The 18,533-nt window shown below is 37.5% G+C and overlaps 2 protein-coding genes across 2 annotated transcripts in view; one reads left to right on the top strand and one right to left on the bottom strand.

The window, feature by feature from the left end:
- Nucleotides 1-8,196, top strand: part of rapgef5b (Rap guanine nucleotide exchange factor (GEF) 5b) — a 54,233-nt gene extending 46,037 nt beyond the window's left edge. Inside the window, exons 15-26 of the mRNA XM_065261308.2 lie at nt 82-112; nt 339-417; nt 555-704; nt 927-1,024; nt 1,491-1,607; nt 4,034-4,212; nt 4,728-4,818; nt 4,945-4,995; nt 5,256-5,343; nt 5,659-5,723; nt 5,826-5,880; nt 6,326-8,196. Coding sequence (XP_065117380.1) covers nt 82-112; nt 339-417; nt 555-704; nt 927-1,024; nt 1,491-1,607; nt 4,034-4,212; nt 4,728-4,818; nt 4,945-4,995; nt 5,256-5,343; nt 5,659-5,723; nt 5,826-5,880; nt 6,326-6,444 — 1,123 coding nt within the window. The 3' untranslated portion in view covers nt 6,445-8,196. The remainder of the gene's footprint in view (nt 1-81; nt 113-338; nt 418-554; nt 705-926; nt 1,025-1,490; nt 1,608-4,033; nt 4,213-4,727; nt 4,819-4,944; nt 4,996-5,255; nt 5,344-5,658; nt 5,724-5,825; nt 5,881-6,325) is intronic.
- A 1,465-nt stretch (nt 8,197-9,661) lies between these two features.
- The window catches only part of LOC135743542 (dynein axonemal heavy chain 11), a 78,454-nt gene continuing 69,582 nt past the window's right edge, over nt 9,662-18,533 (bottom strand). The window contains exons 74-82 of the mRNA XM_065261310.2: nt 18,054-18,281; nt 17,425-17,616; nt 15,881-16,000; nt 12,687-12,929; nt 12,302-12,484; nt 12,033-12,148; nt 11,245-11,357; nt 10,588-10,728; nt 9,662-10,405 (exon numbers count right to left, since the gene is read on the bottom strand). Of these exons, the coding sequence (XP_065117382.1) occupies nt 10,158-10,405; nt 10,588-10,728; nt 11,245-11,357; nt 12,033-12,148; nt 12,302-12,484; nt 12,687-12,929; nt 15,881-16,000; nt 17,425-17,616; nt 18,054-18,281 (1,584 nt within the window). The 3' untranslated portion in view covers nt 9,662-10,157. The remainder of the gene's footprint in view (nt 10,406-10,587; nt 10,729-11,244; nt 11,358-12,032; nt 12,149-12,301; nt 12,485-12,686; nt 12,930-15,880; nt 16,001-17,424; nt 17,617-18,053; nt 18,282-18,533) is intronic.

Consider the following 18,533-nt stretch of genomic DNA (forward strand, 5'->3'; position numbering starts at 1 on the left):
ATGGCACATTTGTATTTAAAGTGATGCCATTGGTTCATTTTTTTTCTCACCCATGTCTTTCTTTCTTTCTCGGCTCATCAGTACTGTAGATGATTACTCGCCGCAGAGGAAGGTAAGCGTTACCCATCTGTACCTGCACAAAATTGCAATAAAGTCAGATTATTGTAGTGATTCTGAGAATGTATAATGGACTGTGTGAATTATGCTGCTTAGCCAATCATAACAGAGGTCAATATTTTAAAGGAATAGTTCAGGAAGTGGTAAGATTTGATATGTTCTTGGAGCCTGTGTGTTTCCCATTGACACCGTAATCCTCAGTGATGTTTACTCTGTTTCAGAATAAGGCTCTCTTCCATCAGCTGAGCCTGAGGGATAACTGGCACCCTGTACGAGCACCTCAGAGAGAGAGAAATGAAGGTAAACTCATCATATATTCCCTCAGCTCACATCTGTGTGACCGCCTGCAGAGCTATTGCACAACACTTGCTGGTTGTTTATGAACAAGAATCTGTGAGAATCTTAATACGAGTTTGTGGCCGCGTGTGTCTCCTCAGTGCTGTGTCGTGTGTACGTGACTGTAGACTCCTACGTGAGCGTGAGGACACACAGTGATGCGTCTGCGCAGGAGCTGCTGGGAACCGTGGCAGAAAGACTCGACTGCGCAGAGGACGACATGGTGCTGGTCGCCATCACGTATGCTGGAGGTCTGAACAATCTGTCTCTTTTGAGATTGACTGACACACACTACTGTATAACCCAGTGCTTCTAAACATGACATAAGACAACCTCAAACTTAGAATTTGAATTAAACAAAACATATTGTACAATGCCATTGTTTTTAGAAATGATGTTAGTGACCTCTTGTGGCCAGATTAATTATTTCACTTCTCTCTTTGACGTTATCTGACTGCTTTGTTTCTCTCCAGATAAGGTTTTGCTTCAGTCAGAACAGTGTGTGTTTTCCTCTTCACTCACTACTGCTGACAGGCTGCACGTCTACAGAAGAGACCTGACCGAGATCATGGTGAGCATCGTGTAAAATCGAGCTAGCTAGAGATGAAACTTTGCATTGTGCTCATTATAGTATGTCAGTGTAGTTCATCGAGCTCTAGAGATAAGAAAGCTGTTTTCAATGACATGACCCGTTTAAAGGAGAATAATAGCATACACACTAAAAAACAAACGGTGCTATATAGCACCAAAAGTGGTTCTTTGCTCGTAATCATAGAAGAACCATTTTTAGTGTCATATAGCACCGGTGCAGCACCTGTGTAGAACCATATAGTGCTTTGTAGAACCATATGTGGTGCTATAGTGGTGCTATATGGCCCCTATATGGTTCTACACAGGTGCTTCACCGGTGCTATATGGCACTAAAATGGTTCTTCTATGGTTACGATCCAAAGCAACAGTTTTGGTGCTATATAGCACCGTTTGTTTTTTTAGAGTGTAGTGCATTTGCTCTAATAGTCTGTGTTGTGTTTGGTCAGAGTCCTTGCACTGATAACGGACAGCAGCGCTCAGTAAAGATGCTCAGTATGAACACGTGGGATGTAGCCGTGTCTCTCACCAACTGTGACTGGAGCCTCTTCAGTAACGTCCACGAGGTAAAGTTGTTTTCGCACACAGGCATTTTTGACAGTGCCAGTCTTAGAAAGTTAACCATCAAAAAATTATTGGAAAGCTATAGTTTAAAGGAAAACACCACAGTTTTTCAATATTTTACTATGTTGTTACCTCAACTTTGATGAATTAATACATACCTATCTTTTTTCAATGCGTGCCCTTAATCTTTGTACAGCACATTGTAAATGTGTTAGCATTTAGCCTAGCCCCATTCATTCCTTAGGATCCAAACAGAGATGAATTTAGAAGCCACCAACAACAACAACAACACTTCCATGTTTTCCCTATTTAAAGACTGTTACATGAATAGTTACACAAGTAAGTTTGGTGGCACAAAATAAACGTGGCAGATATAAAATAGGAACTATATTGTATGGCGGAAGAGCACTTAGTTTGCAGCACTTCAACCTAAGGCGCAGTAAAATCATCAATGTGCTCAAACTAAGTGCTCTTCCGCCATACAATCTAGAAAATCATTTAAAAACCACCAGGGACACAAGGCAGCATTTATATGTTAATAACTCATCTTCGTAAGTCGTATATGGTTAAATGACTCGTTACCGGACGAATGAAGACTCTCTCGCCCGCCCCTACCGTCTGTAGGAAGAATACCCCACTTGCAAGTTCGCTGTATCCGACCCGGTGTCCTTCAGTCTCGCAAAGTCTCAGATTTCGCAAGAAGCAGGATCACTTTACGGCAAACAACACAGAGGCAGGCGAGCGACACACAGCTAGCGATTGTTGCAAATTGCAGACCCCGGGAAGAAGCATCGAAAACCCTTGACGGAAGATTCCAAGGAAAAGAAAAAGAGCTTCAGACCTAATATATATTAGGGTGACCATACGTGCCATTCTTCCCGGACGCGTCCTGGCCAGGATTTCGGGTGCGTCTTCCGGAAGTCATATTTGTCGACCGCATACGTCATAGAGGATTATTATTATTATTACAAAAAAGCAACAGTTAAGAATGAAACTACGATTGCATGTCTTATGTTTTTAACTGAATATATATATATATATATAGATAGATAGATAGATAGATAGATAGATAGATAGATAGATAGATAGATAGATAGATAGATAGATAGATAGATAGATAGATAGATAGATAGATAGATAGATAGATAGATAGATAGATAGATAGATGTAGAAGGATAATATTTGTCTAAGATTATATTAGTAAGGTCTATAAGTTCATCTGGACGAATAACATTTTCCCTTTGCTTGTCTATATATATATTTATTTATAATTATATTATTCTCATGCCCACTCTCCCAATTACAAACAAAACACGAAAGCAGTAGTTTGCCTCGTTCATATCGGTCGTTCACGGAAAAACTACTATTATGCATGACAACACAATAAAAATTAAAAATCAGTTGGAAAGGAAATATTACTGACCTAACTTAGATAGACATAACTGGATTGGAAATAAGCTGATAAACTGGGTTGCGAGGGGGGAGGGACAACAGTTCGTTTTTACGACAGTGTGTGTGAAAGCATTTACTTCCAGACACTAGGGCGAGCTCGTAGAGAAATAATACGCAGACTTGCCTGGTTTCCCTTTAACTCTTTCCCCGCCAGCATTTTTTTTTTAAGTTGCCAGCCAGCGGCAGCATTTTTCATGATTTTCACAAAAGTTTAATGCCTTTCAGAAAATGTGTGTTTGCCCTAGGGTGATACTTACGGGTTTTATACGTTGCGGAAGAGCGCCACCTGGTGGATAATAGCGGTAATGCGGAAAGCTGGAAATACTCTTCATTGGCACGGAAGCGTTTTCTCTTAATTGACGAGTTAACTCGTCAATGGCGCAAAAAGAGTTAAAAAGGGAAACATGTAAGTGTTTGGTGGCTTCTAAATTTATCCCTGTTTGGATCCTAAGGAATGAATGGGGCTAGGCTAAATGCTAACACATTCACAACGCGCTGTACAAAGATTATGTGTACACAGTGAAAAAAGATGGTATGTTCTGTGGTTAACTTGTAATATAATGAATACAACTGTATATGTGTTATTTGGAAATGTACAAATAAAGTGGTTAAAAAAAAAGAAAAAAGATGGTATGTATTACTTCGTCTAAGTTGTGGTAAGAACATAGTAAAATATTGAAAAACTGTGGTGTTTTCTTTTAAACTGACAGGTCTGTGGATGTTCACAGATCTTTTGTAGGGTTCAGCCTGCAATTAAAAAAGAAATCCCAACAAAGCTTATTAGCAACATTTCAGATCTTTTTGCCTACATAGCTTGATGCAAGTCACATGAAATAAACCATCTGCCAAATGCATAAATATAAATAGCCCAGCATGTTTTACTACTGTGTTCTGTAAATGCGCTATTTTGATTATATTAAAAGCATGTTTAACAAGGCTTGACAAACCAAGTGATTTTTTTCTCTTAACCCTACAGCAAGAGCTGGTGTATTTTACTCTGAGCCGTGATGCCAGTGGCGGCCACACAGTGGCGCTGGAGCAGCTGTTACAGCGCTGTAATGAGACACAGCAGTGGGTGATGACTGAAGTGCTGCTGTGTCCCACCCTATGCAAACGTGTGCAGCTCTTCAAGAAATACATCAAGATTGCAGCACAGTCAGTACACACACACACACACACACACACACACACACACACACACACACACACACACACACACACACGTTATTTAGGTGGTTTATCTGAACATATTTTTTTAATAAAATGGCAAGCAGTATTTAGTATATGTTTTTGGTTTATGAGGACACAGAAGGGTATGTTGTAATACTCATGATATACAAATCTGTGTCTGCGTAAATGACATATTTAAACTCCCACACACAGACTGCTTTCAACCAGGTAGCATTACTTCTTTATTTACTTTATTTTCTGTTATCAAAAGCACTTGGTAAGGTAGGCAGTATTACTGTTGTTCCTACTTTGGTCAAAAGTTTGCAATGTTGTTTTTTATTTGGATAAAACAGCAGTAAAAACACAGTAGTAACCACATATCACTGAGCTAAAAACAAAATTGGTCAATAAAATGAGAGAAGCACAATAATGTATGCTTGTATCACTTATTTTCAATTTTCAATCATTGGCTCGTGTTGCTTTTATTTCCTCACTTTTAGCTGTAAAGCACAGAGGAACCTGAACTCACTGTTTGCTATCACTATGGGATTAAACAGTCCGGCCGTCAGTCGACTTACTCAGACGTGGGAGGTAAAAAGAAGGCAGTATATTTGATATATCTCATGAGTTCCAAAGCATCAAAGCAAAGTGTATGGCATACACAACTAAATCAGATTTAAGTGTAATCTTCCATCTCTTTGACTGTCCTTATTTCAGAAAGTCCCTGGTAAGTTCAGGAAGTTGTTCTCCGAGCTGGAAAGCCTGACGGTAAGTGTTGATCTTAACTTCTCTCCCGTTGGCTCACTTCCTGTTTCCTCCTGCTGGAGCATTTTGGGCTGTTTGTGGCTCATTAGAAAGTAACATATGAAGTCATAATCATATCAGAGCCTCTGGGGAGGAAACAGCAGGTGCTGTCATTGAGGAAGAGACTGAGAATAATCCAGATGGTGTTATTGGTTGAAATAATACAAATTGCATTACAAATATACATTACAAGTACATGTGAACGCTCTTCTGTGACCCCACAGGACCCTTCGTTGAACCACAAAGCCTATAGAGATGCCTTTAAGAAAATGAAGTCTCCCAAGATCCCTTTCATACCCCTGCTTCTGAAAGGTATTGTAACGGTTTATGTATTATTGTTGGCTGTAAATCAAGGGTTAAACGTGATAAAATATATCCGTCAGATTGTTAATGAACTTCACAATAGGAATGATGTGACACATTTCAGTCAATTAAATGGCTTGTTGTGATTGGTTGCAGAGATTTTTTTGGATTTACTGTCCCAAAACCTATGGAGGACACTTTATATAGTATATCGCTTTTTTTGCATTGTGTCTGATTAGGACACATTGTGAGTATAGTTAAAATAGTATTTGCGTTGTTTATTTTTGTATGATGTGCATGTCTAATCATCTTCTCTTTGAACAGATATTACGTTTATTCATGAGGGCAACAGAACCTTTCTAGACAACCTGGTCAACTTTGATAAGCTAGTAAGTAAACCATAAGCCTTATGAGAGTCGATTTAGTTAGACATTAAATGGCATGCCACAAGTGTGTCGTACAACCTAATGTAAGGTGTGTTTTATGTGCAGCACATGATAGCGGACACCGTGCGAATTATTAGGCAATGCCGGACAGATCACATGGGTAAGTGTAAAAGTACAGTAGTTCTGTCCTAGTTTATTAGATTCCTCGAAGTTATATATGACCCTGGACCACAAAACCACTAAGGGTCAAGTTTTATTTTTTTTTTATAAAGATTTAGTTGAAATAAATAAGCTCAATATGTATGATTTGTTAGGATAGGTCAATATTCGGAAATCTGTGGATGCAAAAAAATTTAAAAGTCCTTAGCAACTGCACCCACTCACAAAAATAATGTTTTTATATATTTCTGGTATGAAATTTACAAAATCTCTTCATGGTACATGATCTTTGCTTGATATCCTAATGCTTTTTGGCATAAATAAATCAATAATTTTGACCCATACAATATATTGTTGGCTATTGCTTTGAACATACCTGTTCTACTTATGACTTATGGTAAATGTACACAGTTTTTAGAGTCATTTTTGCCTTTTGTGTCCATCAGGAAACATGTTGTCCCAGAAGGACAGCGTAGAGGTGAGAACATACATCAACTACCTGCACGTCATTGACAATCAACAGACCCTCTTTGAGCTCTCACACAGACTGGAGCCCAGGACCTAAAAGACACAGGACAAAATAAGTCCTGTAACCCAAGACTGTGGTTGTTATTCAGTGTGTTTCCACTAGAGGGAGACACACTCTCATACACCACAGACAGCCAAAGAAATCAACCTCAAGTTCGGTCGTGTGAATGGAACAAAGAAAACCGAATGCTCAACTGTGAATCATGCTGAACTGATGTTTAAATCAGGAAGACCTACAGAACAACTATACAATGATCCAGTATTCAATGCTACAATAAGGACTCGTGAGTTTTTGGGGATGTAATATGTTTTTTTATTTGCTTTCTCGTTTGATGTAGTTGTTCAGAACAGATGTTAGGTTGTTTGAGCCAGTCAGCCTCTGCGAAACATTTTAAAAACATCAGAGGATGTTTGAGCAAATGCAATTGTATCAGAATAGACTTATATCAGAATAATAACCCTAAACAGCACACTATGTTGTAGGTGAAGCATTGCTACCACAAACAATACTTTAAAACAGAGACGCCCAAACTAGGGCCTGCAGGCCATAATTGGCTTCCAATGAACTTTCATTTTGCCCATTATGCCACGTGAGATAAGGAAAAAGGCAGTGGCACACAAACAAAAGGAAATGTAATTTTTTTTTTACAACAGTTTCCTTTGTTTATGCATAACTATGCAGTTTTATTTTCAGAGTAAAGTTTGCTTATTTATTTTTTAAATATTAGAAAATTATAAATTAGGAGAATCAGGGCAACTTTAATTTTAATATAACACAGCAACATTTACTTTAAACCCACGACTCTCAGTCAGGTTTGATTTTTGGCCCTTGGTAGGAAAACGTTTGGGCCCCCCTGCTCTAAAGTATAGCTTAAATATATTATTATATATAATATTATTAAATATAATCTAACTAGGACATATTTATTTAAATCTGAAAATAATGCATATTCTAAAAATTGCAGTGCTTTCCTAAGCCTTGTAATAAACTTATGATTACTAAAAAAATATTTGTTGGTTCAACTTAAAAATTAAGTTACCTGGTTGCCTAAAAAAGCTGAGTCAATTTCAACTCAAAAATATCAGTTGTCACACACTCACACACACACACACATATATAAATTTTGGAGTCAACCTATTTTTTAAGTCAAATCAGCTAAAGTTTTAACCAGGTAACTTACTTTATTAAGTTGAACCAAGAAATCTTTTTGTACAGTGTATGTACTAGACACGCTGTAGATCAGGTTCAGTAATTCCTTCATAATTTAGTTTGCAGCTCATAATAGAAATAACATCAGGGTAACAGACAAATAGACAAACACAAGAGACATAGACTTACTGTATTAAAGAGGCTTTACTGCTTGGCTCATATAACTGTGTACAGTAGTTCTGTAAAGACTTACATTAGACTGTGTTTATTTTGTTTATAAGTTGTTCCTTGAGTTGTGAGTATATTTATTTAACAATATATTTGTTCAGACAGGAGCAGGACACAAGTTTAAAATATAAAGATGTAATGTATGACTGTAAATGTGATCAGATGGTCTGAATGATTTGGCAACGCCATTGATTGATCAGTCTGATTATTAATGCATGTGAGCTTCACATGCAAACTCTGTAAATACAAAAAAGTACTTTTTAAAAATAAATAAGAAAAACAGGCCACAAAGCAATAGCGAGGTGTACGTGTCACCTCCAAAAAAACATAATTTAGCAGTGACTGACTGTAGCTGCTGTTTGCACTAGTTTTCTTGAATACGAGTCTTACATTAAAGAAAAATAAATCCTCTTCCTTCCTTCCTTTCTTTCCTTGGATGCCCACGTGTACAGTTTTATATTTTATCTTTATCCTTACATGGTTTGGCTTAAATTATTGAATTCGAAAATTACTGACATCATCAGAATATGAACAATGAGAGACATGATTGTTAAATATCGTAAAAAACCACATGAGATAACTTAAAAAAAAAGATTTGGTGGGTCAACTTAAACATTTTGAGTTCATTCAACAAAAAAAGTTTGTCAACTAATATTTTAAGAGTTGAATTAACTCAAACTTTTAATTTTAACCAGGTAACTTGCTATTAAGTATTGAAACAGAACCGGGCAGGACAGCGGGCATCTTGTCAGTTGTTGTTGTTGTTTACTTTTTTTCTCCGCCATTGGCGAGTTATCTCGTTCATTAAGAAAATACATTTGCATAAAAAAAACGTGTTTCTAAAGAATTTTTATGTTAATGTGCAATACCGCGATTATAATACCCAATGTTTGAAAAAACTGAAGCCCAAACGTTATTCACTAATTTTAAACTCTGTGTATGTTTTGATAATCATTCTGATCTCTAACAAAATGTCTTCATAAAAATGCAAATTATTTCAGCTTTTTGCAAAAAAAGTTGTATTTTACAGAAAAATACACATTTTTAAGCGTTTATAAGCAGAGAAAAAATATAGATAGGATGAAACGGTATTTCCCGGTTTTATTTGTCTGTTTATTGTTTGTTTGAAAGCAGAGGGCTTGTTCTTAAATTTGGTATATTTGTATGTTTATATATTTTTAGAAGAAAAAATATATGTGAAATTTTTGTGAAAATCACAAAAAATGCTGGCGGGAAACTTTTCAAAAAAAAAAAAAAAAAAGCTGGCAGGGAATGAGTTAATTGCTATTTTGAGGAAGGTGGTGTTAAGGCGGAGGGACATTCCCCTAAAAAGTGCTTTTATATTGGTCTGTGTGCAAGATGAGTCATCAATATTTTGCTAATGTTCCTTTAGCTCAATGGGTTGCATTGTAAAGCTTGCGGGTTCGAATCCTAGGGAACACACGTGAATGCACTGTAAATCACTTTGTATAAAACCATCTGCAAAATGCATAAATGTAAAAGATGTGGCCTAAAAACCTCCAAACTCCTATTCTGTTTACCCTGTGACTTATTAACCCACAGACCTCAGTATGTGTCATTAAGAGTGTGACTGATGCCAAAGCTGTGAAGCTCAGTTGGCATACTGTGCATCACTGAGAGCGGAGGATAAACTGTCTAAACAATTACAGAGTCGTCCTGTTCTGGGCCATTAAAACCTGCTGTGAGCCTGCGGCTGGACTCGCTGAGGGGGGAAGGCACGACTCCACAGCTTCTGCTAACCTCTCATTTCCCGCTTCAGGACAGATATATCATTTTCTTGTCTCCTGAAGGCCTGCGTCACAGCAAACAACTAAGAGTGTACGAACATCTCAAACAGCAGCAGATGTTGTGTGCTTTAAACACCATTTAATGCCTTATAAAACGAAAACACATTTGTACAGTTCAGTGCAGAGAGATTGGGAATGAAATGGACGAGATCAAACACATCATTCAATAGAGATAACACGCTGACAACGTGAGATGAATCTCACTGATCTATCTGTATACAGCGGACGAGGAAGGTCAATGTCAAACAAATCTGATTTAAAACCAGTATCGGTCTGTTTGATAATCTACTGGGAGTCTCTGTTGTGTGGTGGCAGTTGAAAAGATCATTCAGTGCTAATCGAATGCTAATCTCTGGCTTTATACTTAACATCCAGTAATGAACACAATTATTACATATAAGAACATTTCTATTTCACTTTAAGCATCACACAATATTAAAAAGCATACATAATACACAGATGCATCTAACTTGGCATCACTGTTTTAAAAACACGCATTTTTTTGGCATCCTAATCAACAAAATACTTTAAATACTGGCATCCGTTTCATGATGGGACTGTTGTTTACGCAGACAAAAGCAGAGCCACTCCGGCAAGGACCCACTTTGCAGGTGGATGGCGCGTTTTGAGCCGGAAGCTCCAGATGTAGGTGGAGCCGCGGAGTTTGGTGCGGTACACCGGACACTCGTAGGTGTTTTTCAGCTCTTGGTGGTCAGCTGGTACAGCACGGATGTACAACACTGGCATGGCTGGAGTCAAGTCCATGAGAAGCGCCTCTGATAACACACCTGACGCGCTGTCCCATCCGGCTCCTGCAGGACATACAGAGATTAAGATCTCGAAGTCTGTTAGCATGTAACTTTATTTTCTTTCTTTATTTTGTCTTGTTTTAAACAAAGTTTGTGAAACAAATCCATTTAACATGACCAAGACCAAGATGTGTCTACCTAACAAAGACAGTACATAGAGTAAACAAACGCATGGGAATTCTCACCCTCTATATAGAGTCCATGGATGTACGCTCCCTCCCGTGGAGGATGACCATAATCCTCTTTGCTTTTCTTGGTGACGTCCACAGACAGAGTCATCCTATCTAAAGGCCACTTGTTCTTGCGGGCTATGCTCTGCACAATCGCTGCAGGACAAAACGTTTGGTGGGTAATTATACAGGGCATTTTCATTGTGGTTAAAGGTGCATGGTGTAACTTTTAGTAGGATCTCTTGACAGACATGCAATCTTTTATACATAACTATATTATCAGTGGTGTACTGTATAAAGATCTTACATAATGAACTGTATTGTTTTTATGACCTTACAATGAACTTACGTTTTTATCTACATACACCCTTACATAGAAGTCGCCGACATGTTTCTATAGTAGCAATTAACGAATAAACTGTTTGTTACTACATTGTCTCACATGATGACGTGTTTGTCCTGTGGCGGATACCGTAGCTTCTCTATGCGTTTAGAAAAAAGAGGCGTTAGCTGTGCACTGAGCCATTGGTTGCAATCCACAATCTCACCACTAGGTGCTACTAAAAGTCCCACATTGCACCTTTAAATGAATCAACTAAAGATTTTATTGAGAATTGACACTTTATTGTAGTGTTACGCAAAGCAGGAGGCATTTGTGTATGTTTGTCTCACCTGTAAGAAAGGATTGAGGGCTAAAGAGTCCAGAGATCCAAACTACTGCTGGAAACACAAAGTCTTGAGTCCAGGAGTCCAGCTCTCGACACTGGGCCAGAACATCACTAAACCTGCGGGATGAGATTACGCCATGTACATCACTCAAGAATGGCGTCATTCAGTTAGCAATTTTTTTTGTATTTAAAGGGACACTTGACTTTTTTTGAAATTGGCCTCGTTTTCCAGCACCCGTAGAGTTAAACATTTGATTAATTACCGTTTTGGAATCCATTCAGCTGATCTCCAGGTCTGGCGGTACAACATTTAGCATAAGATTTTACGCAGCGCCTGAAAATAGTCCCCTTGGTTACTTTCAATAGCAGGGGACTATTTTCAGGCAGTGCGTAATATCATTGCGCCTGCTGCAGCCACGTTACAGCAGCAAAGTCATTGATTATTACGGCAGAATGAGAGTATAGTTCCTAGACATATCTGCCTAGGAAATTGCAACTTTTAATTTTTGTCATTCTTAGTACACGATGTAACAACAGAAGAGTCAAGTTTTAAATAGGAAAAATATCAAAACTCTTTGGTTATTTTTGAGCGTGATGCAAATGGTCTAATCAGATTCAATGGATTATGCTAAGCTATGCTAAAAGTGGTACCGCCAGACCCGGAGATCAGCTGAATGGATTCCAAAACAATAAAAATCAAATGCTTAACTCTATGGGAGCTGGAAAATGAGCATATTTTCAAAAAAAGTGGAGTGTCCCTTTAACAGAAAGGCCTTATTCAGGTTACTGTACCACAGGGCGAGTGTTTTGGTTGAAGGATACGCCAGTCTGCTCCAGCTTTCGGGAACGCTGTCATAAAACAATGCTGTCTGGAGCATCTCCATGTCTGAAGAGAGACTCAATTCTCCCTGTAGCATAAACATCATGACAAAGAAAACCGATGATGTCATCTCTTACAGCTTCACTTATGCCTCTATAGATAATATATTGTAGCAGACGTGATACCTAAACTTGGCGATAACCAAGTACATTATTCTGTCCAGTTTGGACACCCACTGTACCTTTAATCCCAGGTCCAGTTCTTTTAATGATCTGTTTATCTCTGCCAGTAGCAGATTCATTCGCTGACACTCCTGCAGGCACACCAGGATATACGGACTCCTCTCCGCTGTCTTAGTCATGAGCTCTGCCATATTATATTCCTCAGGCAACTTCTCCAGCAGTTCATCCAGAACGCTCTTCACCTGATCATTAAGAAGTGAGCATTAATAGATCCTGAGTGATCCTAATGAGATTATGAGCATCAAAATTTGACTTCGATCTATGACATGACCTTACTCAGTCAATATTAAAGATATCAAGGTTATTTTCCACAGAATGTTCTTCTTTACATTATCTAGGATGATATTTAATTGTGATGTTATGTTAATAATGCACTGTAAGCACCTTCTCGTCAATGCACTGCGATGTTCCCTCTCCTGCTGATGAATCTCTGGGTTGAAGTTCCAGCAGGGTTTTAAAGAGGACATCCGATGTGGCTGCCATTAACTCGATCTCAGCATTAGGGTGCATGCTATAAAGACCAGGACTCTCCACGGGCAGCCTCTCATCCACATAGGTGTGATATCCAATGTGGTCCAAATCAGGAGGAACCGGAAAGCCAGGACACAGAAATAGCTCCTCTTCAAACTAGACAGATGAGAGGGTAGAGGTCACACAGTGAGCATTTCTAATAGTCTTGCCTTGTCTAGAGGGGCTAAAATGATTTTTGTGCAATAAAATGTGTATGTTTAAGTGTTTTAAAAATGTGAGCTTAATGACAAATTAGATAGTTTAGGCTGGACTATGTGTGTGCGTGCCTGCGCGTGTGTGTGTGTAATCGATAGCAGGGCTTGTGTTGGGCTTTGACAAATGCAGCTCTGTGTAAAGACTGATGGCTGCTCATCCTGGGTCCTAATGAGACTCGTTGAGGAAACCTTTGGGCAGCAAGCCTGAGGACTGCTTGAAAACCTTAATCATGCTGAACAAAGTCACTTAGTAAATAGACGTTTAAGGGAGCATTAAACTTTAACATGAAAGAGGTGAACAAATAATATACATAACACTCCAGTGTTATTTAATAAGGGTTAATGTTAGGTTTGTGTTCTGATCTATTTTTCTTAGCTGTTTTTTCTTTGCTAATATAATATTTGTTACAAGTGAAAAAGAGAAATTGAATTGATGTGATATAATGCATATCCTCACCACTAGATGGACTCATACAGCTATGAACAAATACAATGACCATCACTGTTAAAGGGATAGTTCACCCAAAAATGAAAATTCTGTCATCATTTACTCACTCTCATGTCGTTACAAACCCATATACATTTCTTTGTTGTGATGAACACAAAGGAAGATATTTTGAGAAATATTTGTAACCAACCCGCTTGGGGACCCCATTCACTTCCATAGTATACTTTTCCACAAACAGATTGGTGTGAGTAAACAATGACAGAATTTTCATTTTTTGGTGAACTATCCCCTTAAAAACATTACGGTAAATTCACTTACAAAACTTTACTATTATCCACATTGTCTATACTATACAGTATCTACATCTCTACACTAGCTCCATAACTTAACAATGTGATCCCACTTTATCATAGCTGCCTTTAAAACTACTACTACTGTATATCCTACTGTAAGAAAAAATGGATGCAATAACCATTGTGCACATATGTGCTTGTTAAATAATACTTGCATTAAAAGCAGAGGTGTAAAGTAAATTTTTTTCTAGTATCTGTACTTTATCCACTTTATTCCTAAAGCATAACTCCACTACATTTCATAATTTAATTTAATTTAATTTAATTTAATTTAATTTAATTTAATTTAATTTAATTTAATTTAATTTAATTTAATTTAATTTAATTTAATTTAATTTAATTTAATTTAATTTAATTTAATTTAATACGTAATTACATTAAAATCTAGTATTTAATAAAAAGTTCTACATTTTTAAGCATTTCATTTAAGCATTAAAGGAACACGCCCACATTTTGGGAATTTAGCTTATTCACCGTATCCCCCAGAGTTAGATAAGTCCATACTGTAAATACCTTTCTCATCTCCGTGCGTGCTGTAACTCTGTCTGACACAGCCCCTGTTAGCTAAGCTTAGCACAAAGACTGGAAGTGAATGGCTCCAGCTAGCAAACTGCTCCCAATAAGTGACAAAATAGCTTGAATGCAAAGCACTGCTACTTGGGCGGAGTGATTTGCTCGCAGCACCTGAGAAGCCCCTGGTGAGGAGCAAAGAGTTCGGTCAGAGTTGTGCAAATCACTCCACCCAAGTAGCAGTGCTTCACCTTCTGATAATATAGTTCTCAGTATGTATACTGTTTAAAGATGGCTGTGTCTCATATCACCTTGTTATTTGTACACGGTGTGACTATTCAAATCACAACACAAATAGGAAAAATTTTGCGTTATTTTGTCACTTATTGGGAGCAGTTTGCTAGCTGGAGCCATTCACTTCCAGTCTTTGTGCTAAGCTAAGCTAAGCTAGCGGGGGCTGCGTCAGACAGAGTTACAGCACGCACAGAGATGAGAAAGGTATGATTGGGACTTATCTAACTCTGGGGGATACTGTGAATAAGATAAATTCCCAAAATGTGGGTGTGTTCCTTTAAATGTAAAAAACAACTTGTATTCTTGAAATGTACAGTAGGGTAGCAAATAGTATTATATTAATTAGTAATAAAGTAAAAGTAAAAAACACTCATACATACATCACTACATACACCTTTAAATAAAAGTATCTGCATGTAATTTCTCTTTTATCCCTAACCCTGAACTCAACCCTAACCCTAAACTCTCCCAGAACAACAGGCACATACAGTATACAATGTATTAGGGATGGGACGATTACCGGTTTCACGGCTAACCACAGTAAAATGTCCTGACAGTTAGTATTATTGTTTAAAATTTAATTATCATTACAACCGTGTTTGATTACCGTGATTTTAAAAACTCGCCGTAAATCCTGTCCAGCCAGGATCAGTTTGACGCAGGCCCGCACATGCAACATAGTTTTTTGCACAAGAAGGCATTTCAGGGATAATGTATTGTATTCATTCACGTTAAACTTATTAGACAGATTTTTTTTACCAAGGGACATGAAATATTAAATTGTGATTTTCAAAAATAAAACTAAAAAAGAAAAATGTTTTCAGTGTGTGTATCAGTTTTTTTTTTACATTTCCATCTCATTTTAACAAAACCATGATAATATTGATAACCGTGATAACTTTGGTCACTATAATCATGATATTAAATTTTCATACCGTCCCATCCCTACAATGTATTATGTTTTCTTATGTAAGTACACAGTGGTTTAAGACACCTTATATAAAGTGGGACCAATAATTTTATATCATTATTATATCAACAATGTGATTAATTGTGAATATTTTTGCAGTGCTCATCAGTTTCCCCTTTTCTGAGAAATTTTGTATTGAAAATGAAGTAATGTTTAAAGTTATTAGTTATTGCTTTCTACAGTATAGCTTTGAATTTGACTCAGTTTGACACAATCTGACTTTAGTTTAAGAAATAAATAAATAATGATTTGTTTTGTAATGCTCTGAATATATTTACCATCTTGGGATTAATGAACTTTTGAAGGTAAGTACTGCAGAGTCTTCTGTCCCACTCATCTGTGATGTGTCCTCCATATATGATCTCTCCGAACAGATAACACAGATCCTCCCATGGTACCTGACCCACATACACACACACCAAAACATCAGACTCCCATCCCAAACTGATCCCTCAGTCCTGTGTTTAATAACCCAAAACCCACACACATATCTGTAAACCTGTCTGTGAAATCCAGGATAAAGTCTCATTTAGTCTAATTTTCAGTTACTGACTTCAATTCTTAACAAGACCTGACTCGGTCAATATTAAAGATTTCAAGGTTATATTTGCACAAAATGTTCTTTACATTATGTAGGATGATTTTATATAAAAGTGAAGTCCACATAATGTTAGAATGTGAGGATTTGTCCTATTCAGACAATCACAAAAAAAACAAAAAACTATTCATTAAATCTATAACTCGAGCATCTATAAGATGAAGCTCTTCTGAACTGATACTGTGTTTGGCTAACGTTTGACCCGAGTATGATGAGTGATCATAAAGCAGAGAAGAAAAAGCGAGTGTGTCTTATAACCGATGACAGACGCTATAGAGGTTTAGCATCATTTGTACCTGTATTGTTTTGCAAATTGCGTCCTTCATCAGCTGTAATTGCAGTGATCACTTATAAAGTGTTGTAAGGTGTCACGCACAACGCGTGTAATTACATTTAGCATGACGCTTCATTTGCCGCCTAATGAGTCCTCAGCGTACGCACATACAGGTTACTGTTTAGTTAACATAATGAAGGACATTCATTTTTGGAAGGGGAGGGGCAAAATCTAGAGCCGACATAATTGGTTGTGACCGGAGTAATGCAGGCAGAGAAAACTACACAATGAGATTGTATGGATACAGTGAGACTGTGACTGTTCTCTTTGTGTGATGAAATTATACAGCGCTGATGTTTAAATGAGCCCATAGTCGGTAACAAAGACGATTTCTTTCTTTTACAAGCTGTTAAAGACTTGAAATTTGAGTGTGAAAAGGTATGATGTGTTTCTGTATGGGTGTAAAACATGCACTTTTATCACAGGCAAAAAAAATATTTTTTGGTTTGGTAAAACTATTGTAAATGGGATGATCACAGTAATGGGAATTCCAGATAATTTAAAGCAAGAAAATGCTAATTGTTTTTTCGTTAAAGAGATTATATTAATTTGCAAGCTGCAAAATTGCAATTGCATTTCACTGTAAAAAATTATTTTGCTAATATTTAAAGGTGGTGTGTGTAAAGTCTGTGATGTGCCCGCCAAAGCACATCGTTTTTATATTAGCTTGGCTTCTTTTAAGTATGTTAACATTTTAAACAATGATAAAACATTTCAACCAGTTAAATAAAATAAAATAAAGTAAAACATAAAAAATAGCCCTCCAGCCCTGTTTTATCTATTGTGGTAGCCCTTGCCCACAAAAAGGTTGGAGACCCCTGGTGTACAATCACTAATTTAATTCTGGAGTTATTACATCACTATCATTTTAATATTTTTAAATCTCTTACTTTAGCATTTGCCTCCAGGTAGTTGTACAGCACACTGCTGGATATGGTGAGATCTCCACTATTAAACGGGTATCTGTGGTTCCAGCCCTGAGGCCCAAACCTCCTCCTCTCACTCACACAGGCATGAAAATAACAGAGAGAGAAAAGCAGGCCTTTAAACTCCCGTTCATGAGAACACAGCTCCAGAGTATCCTGAAGAATAAAAACAAATCATCATTATGTGATTGTGTATTGACACGACTGTATTAAGTTCAGCAGAGAAATGTCTAATGAGATCTGAGTAAAGACATGGAAAACACCATAGAAAATAATGAATGGCAACAGCTAGTTTATTTACTTTTAGGAATACCATGAGGGTTAGTAGCTGTAGCTAATTTTCTTTGGTATCAGGTTGTAGTTGTTAACGTAAATAAATGTATTTTAGTAAATCCGGCGGTGTGCATACAGTATGTGCAAACTCTGATGACATAAAATGGACCATACTTTGGACAGGGGATTTGGATTTTCATAGAAACACTTTTATTGTCAAATTTAAGGTAAGGGTTAGCAGTATCAACTGAGGTCACAGTAAACAGTCCAGTAGTTTCTTCACCGTAGTTTAAACATTATGAGTGTTATGGTGTAAAGACCTGTGTGAAGTTATCGAGAGCTGCATGAAGACCGGATCTCATGCCGGTGGGCGGTTCAGCTGTGAGTTTGAGTGACTTCTCCAGTATGCTACAGGGAATGATGTGTTCATGAGGACTGGCTGCTGGTTCTCCACTCATAAACACTCTGTAGTCTGAATGAGAGTGACGGCCTGTGCTGTCCAGCAGCTCCTCTAGACGACCCAACCAACCTGACAGCAGGTGAACGTTCTGAAGGAGATATGTGATTAATCAATACTGCTTATTCTCCATACGCAATCATAAACCTTATTCAATCTTATGAAACAGACTCTGATATTTTAATTAAGAAACAAATATTTTTTTCTTGCACATTGCAGGTCAGTTTAATCCCTCAACTGGCACAAATTCATGTTGAGTGGGATGAAACTGCGATGTGAATTTCAAATCAATATAACTCTGGCATTTTTTGGTCAAGAAGGTGTCTGGAGGTGAAATTAAAGA

Source organism: Paramisgurnus dabryanus, chromosome 13 (assembly GCF_030506205.2).
Source record: "Paramisgurnus dabryanus chromosome 13, PD_genome_1.1, whole genome shotgun sequence".
In the NCBI taxonomy this organism is placed as follows: Eukaryota; Metazoa; Chordata; class Actinopteri; order Cypriniformes; family Cobitidae; genus Paramisgurnus; species Paramisgurnus dabryanus.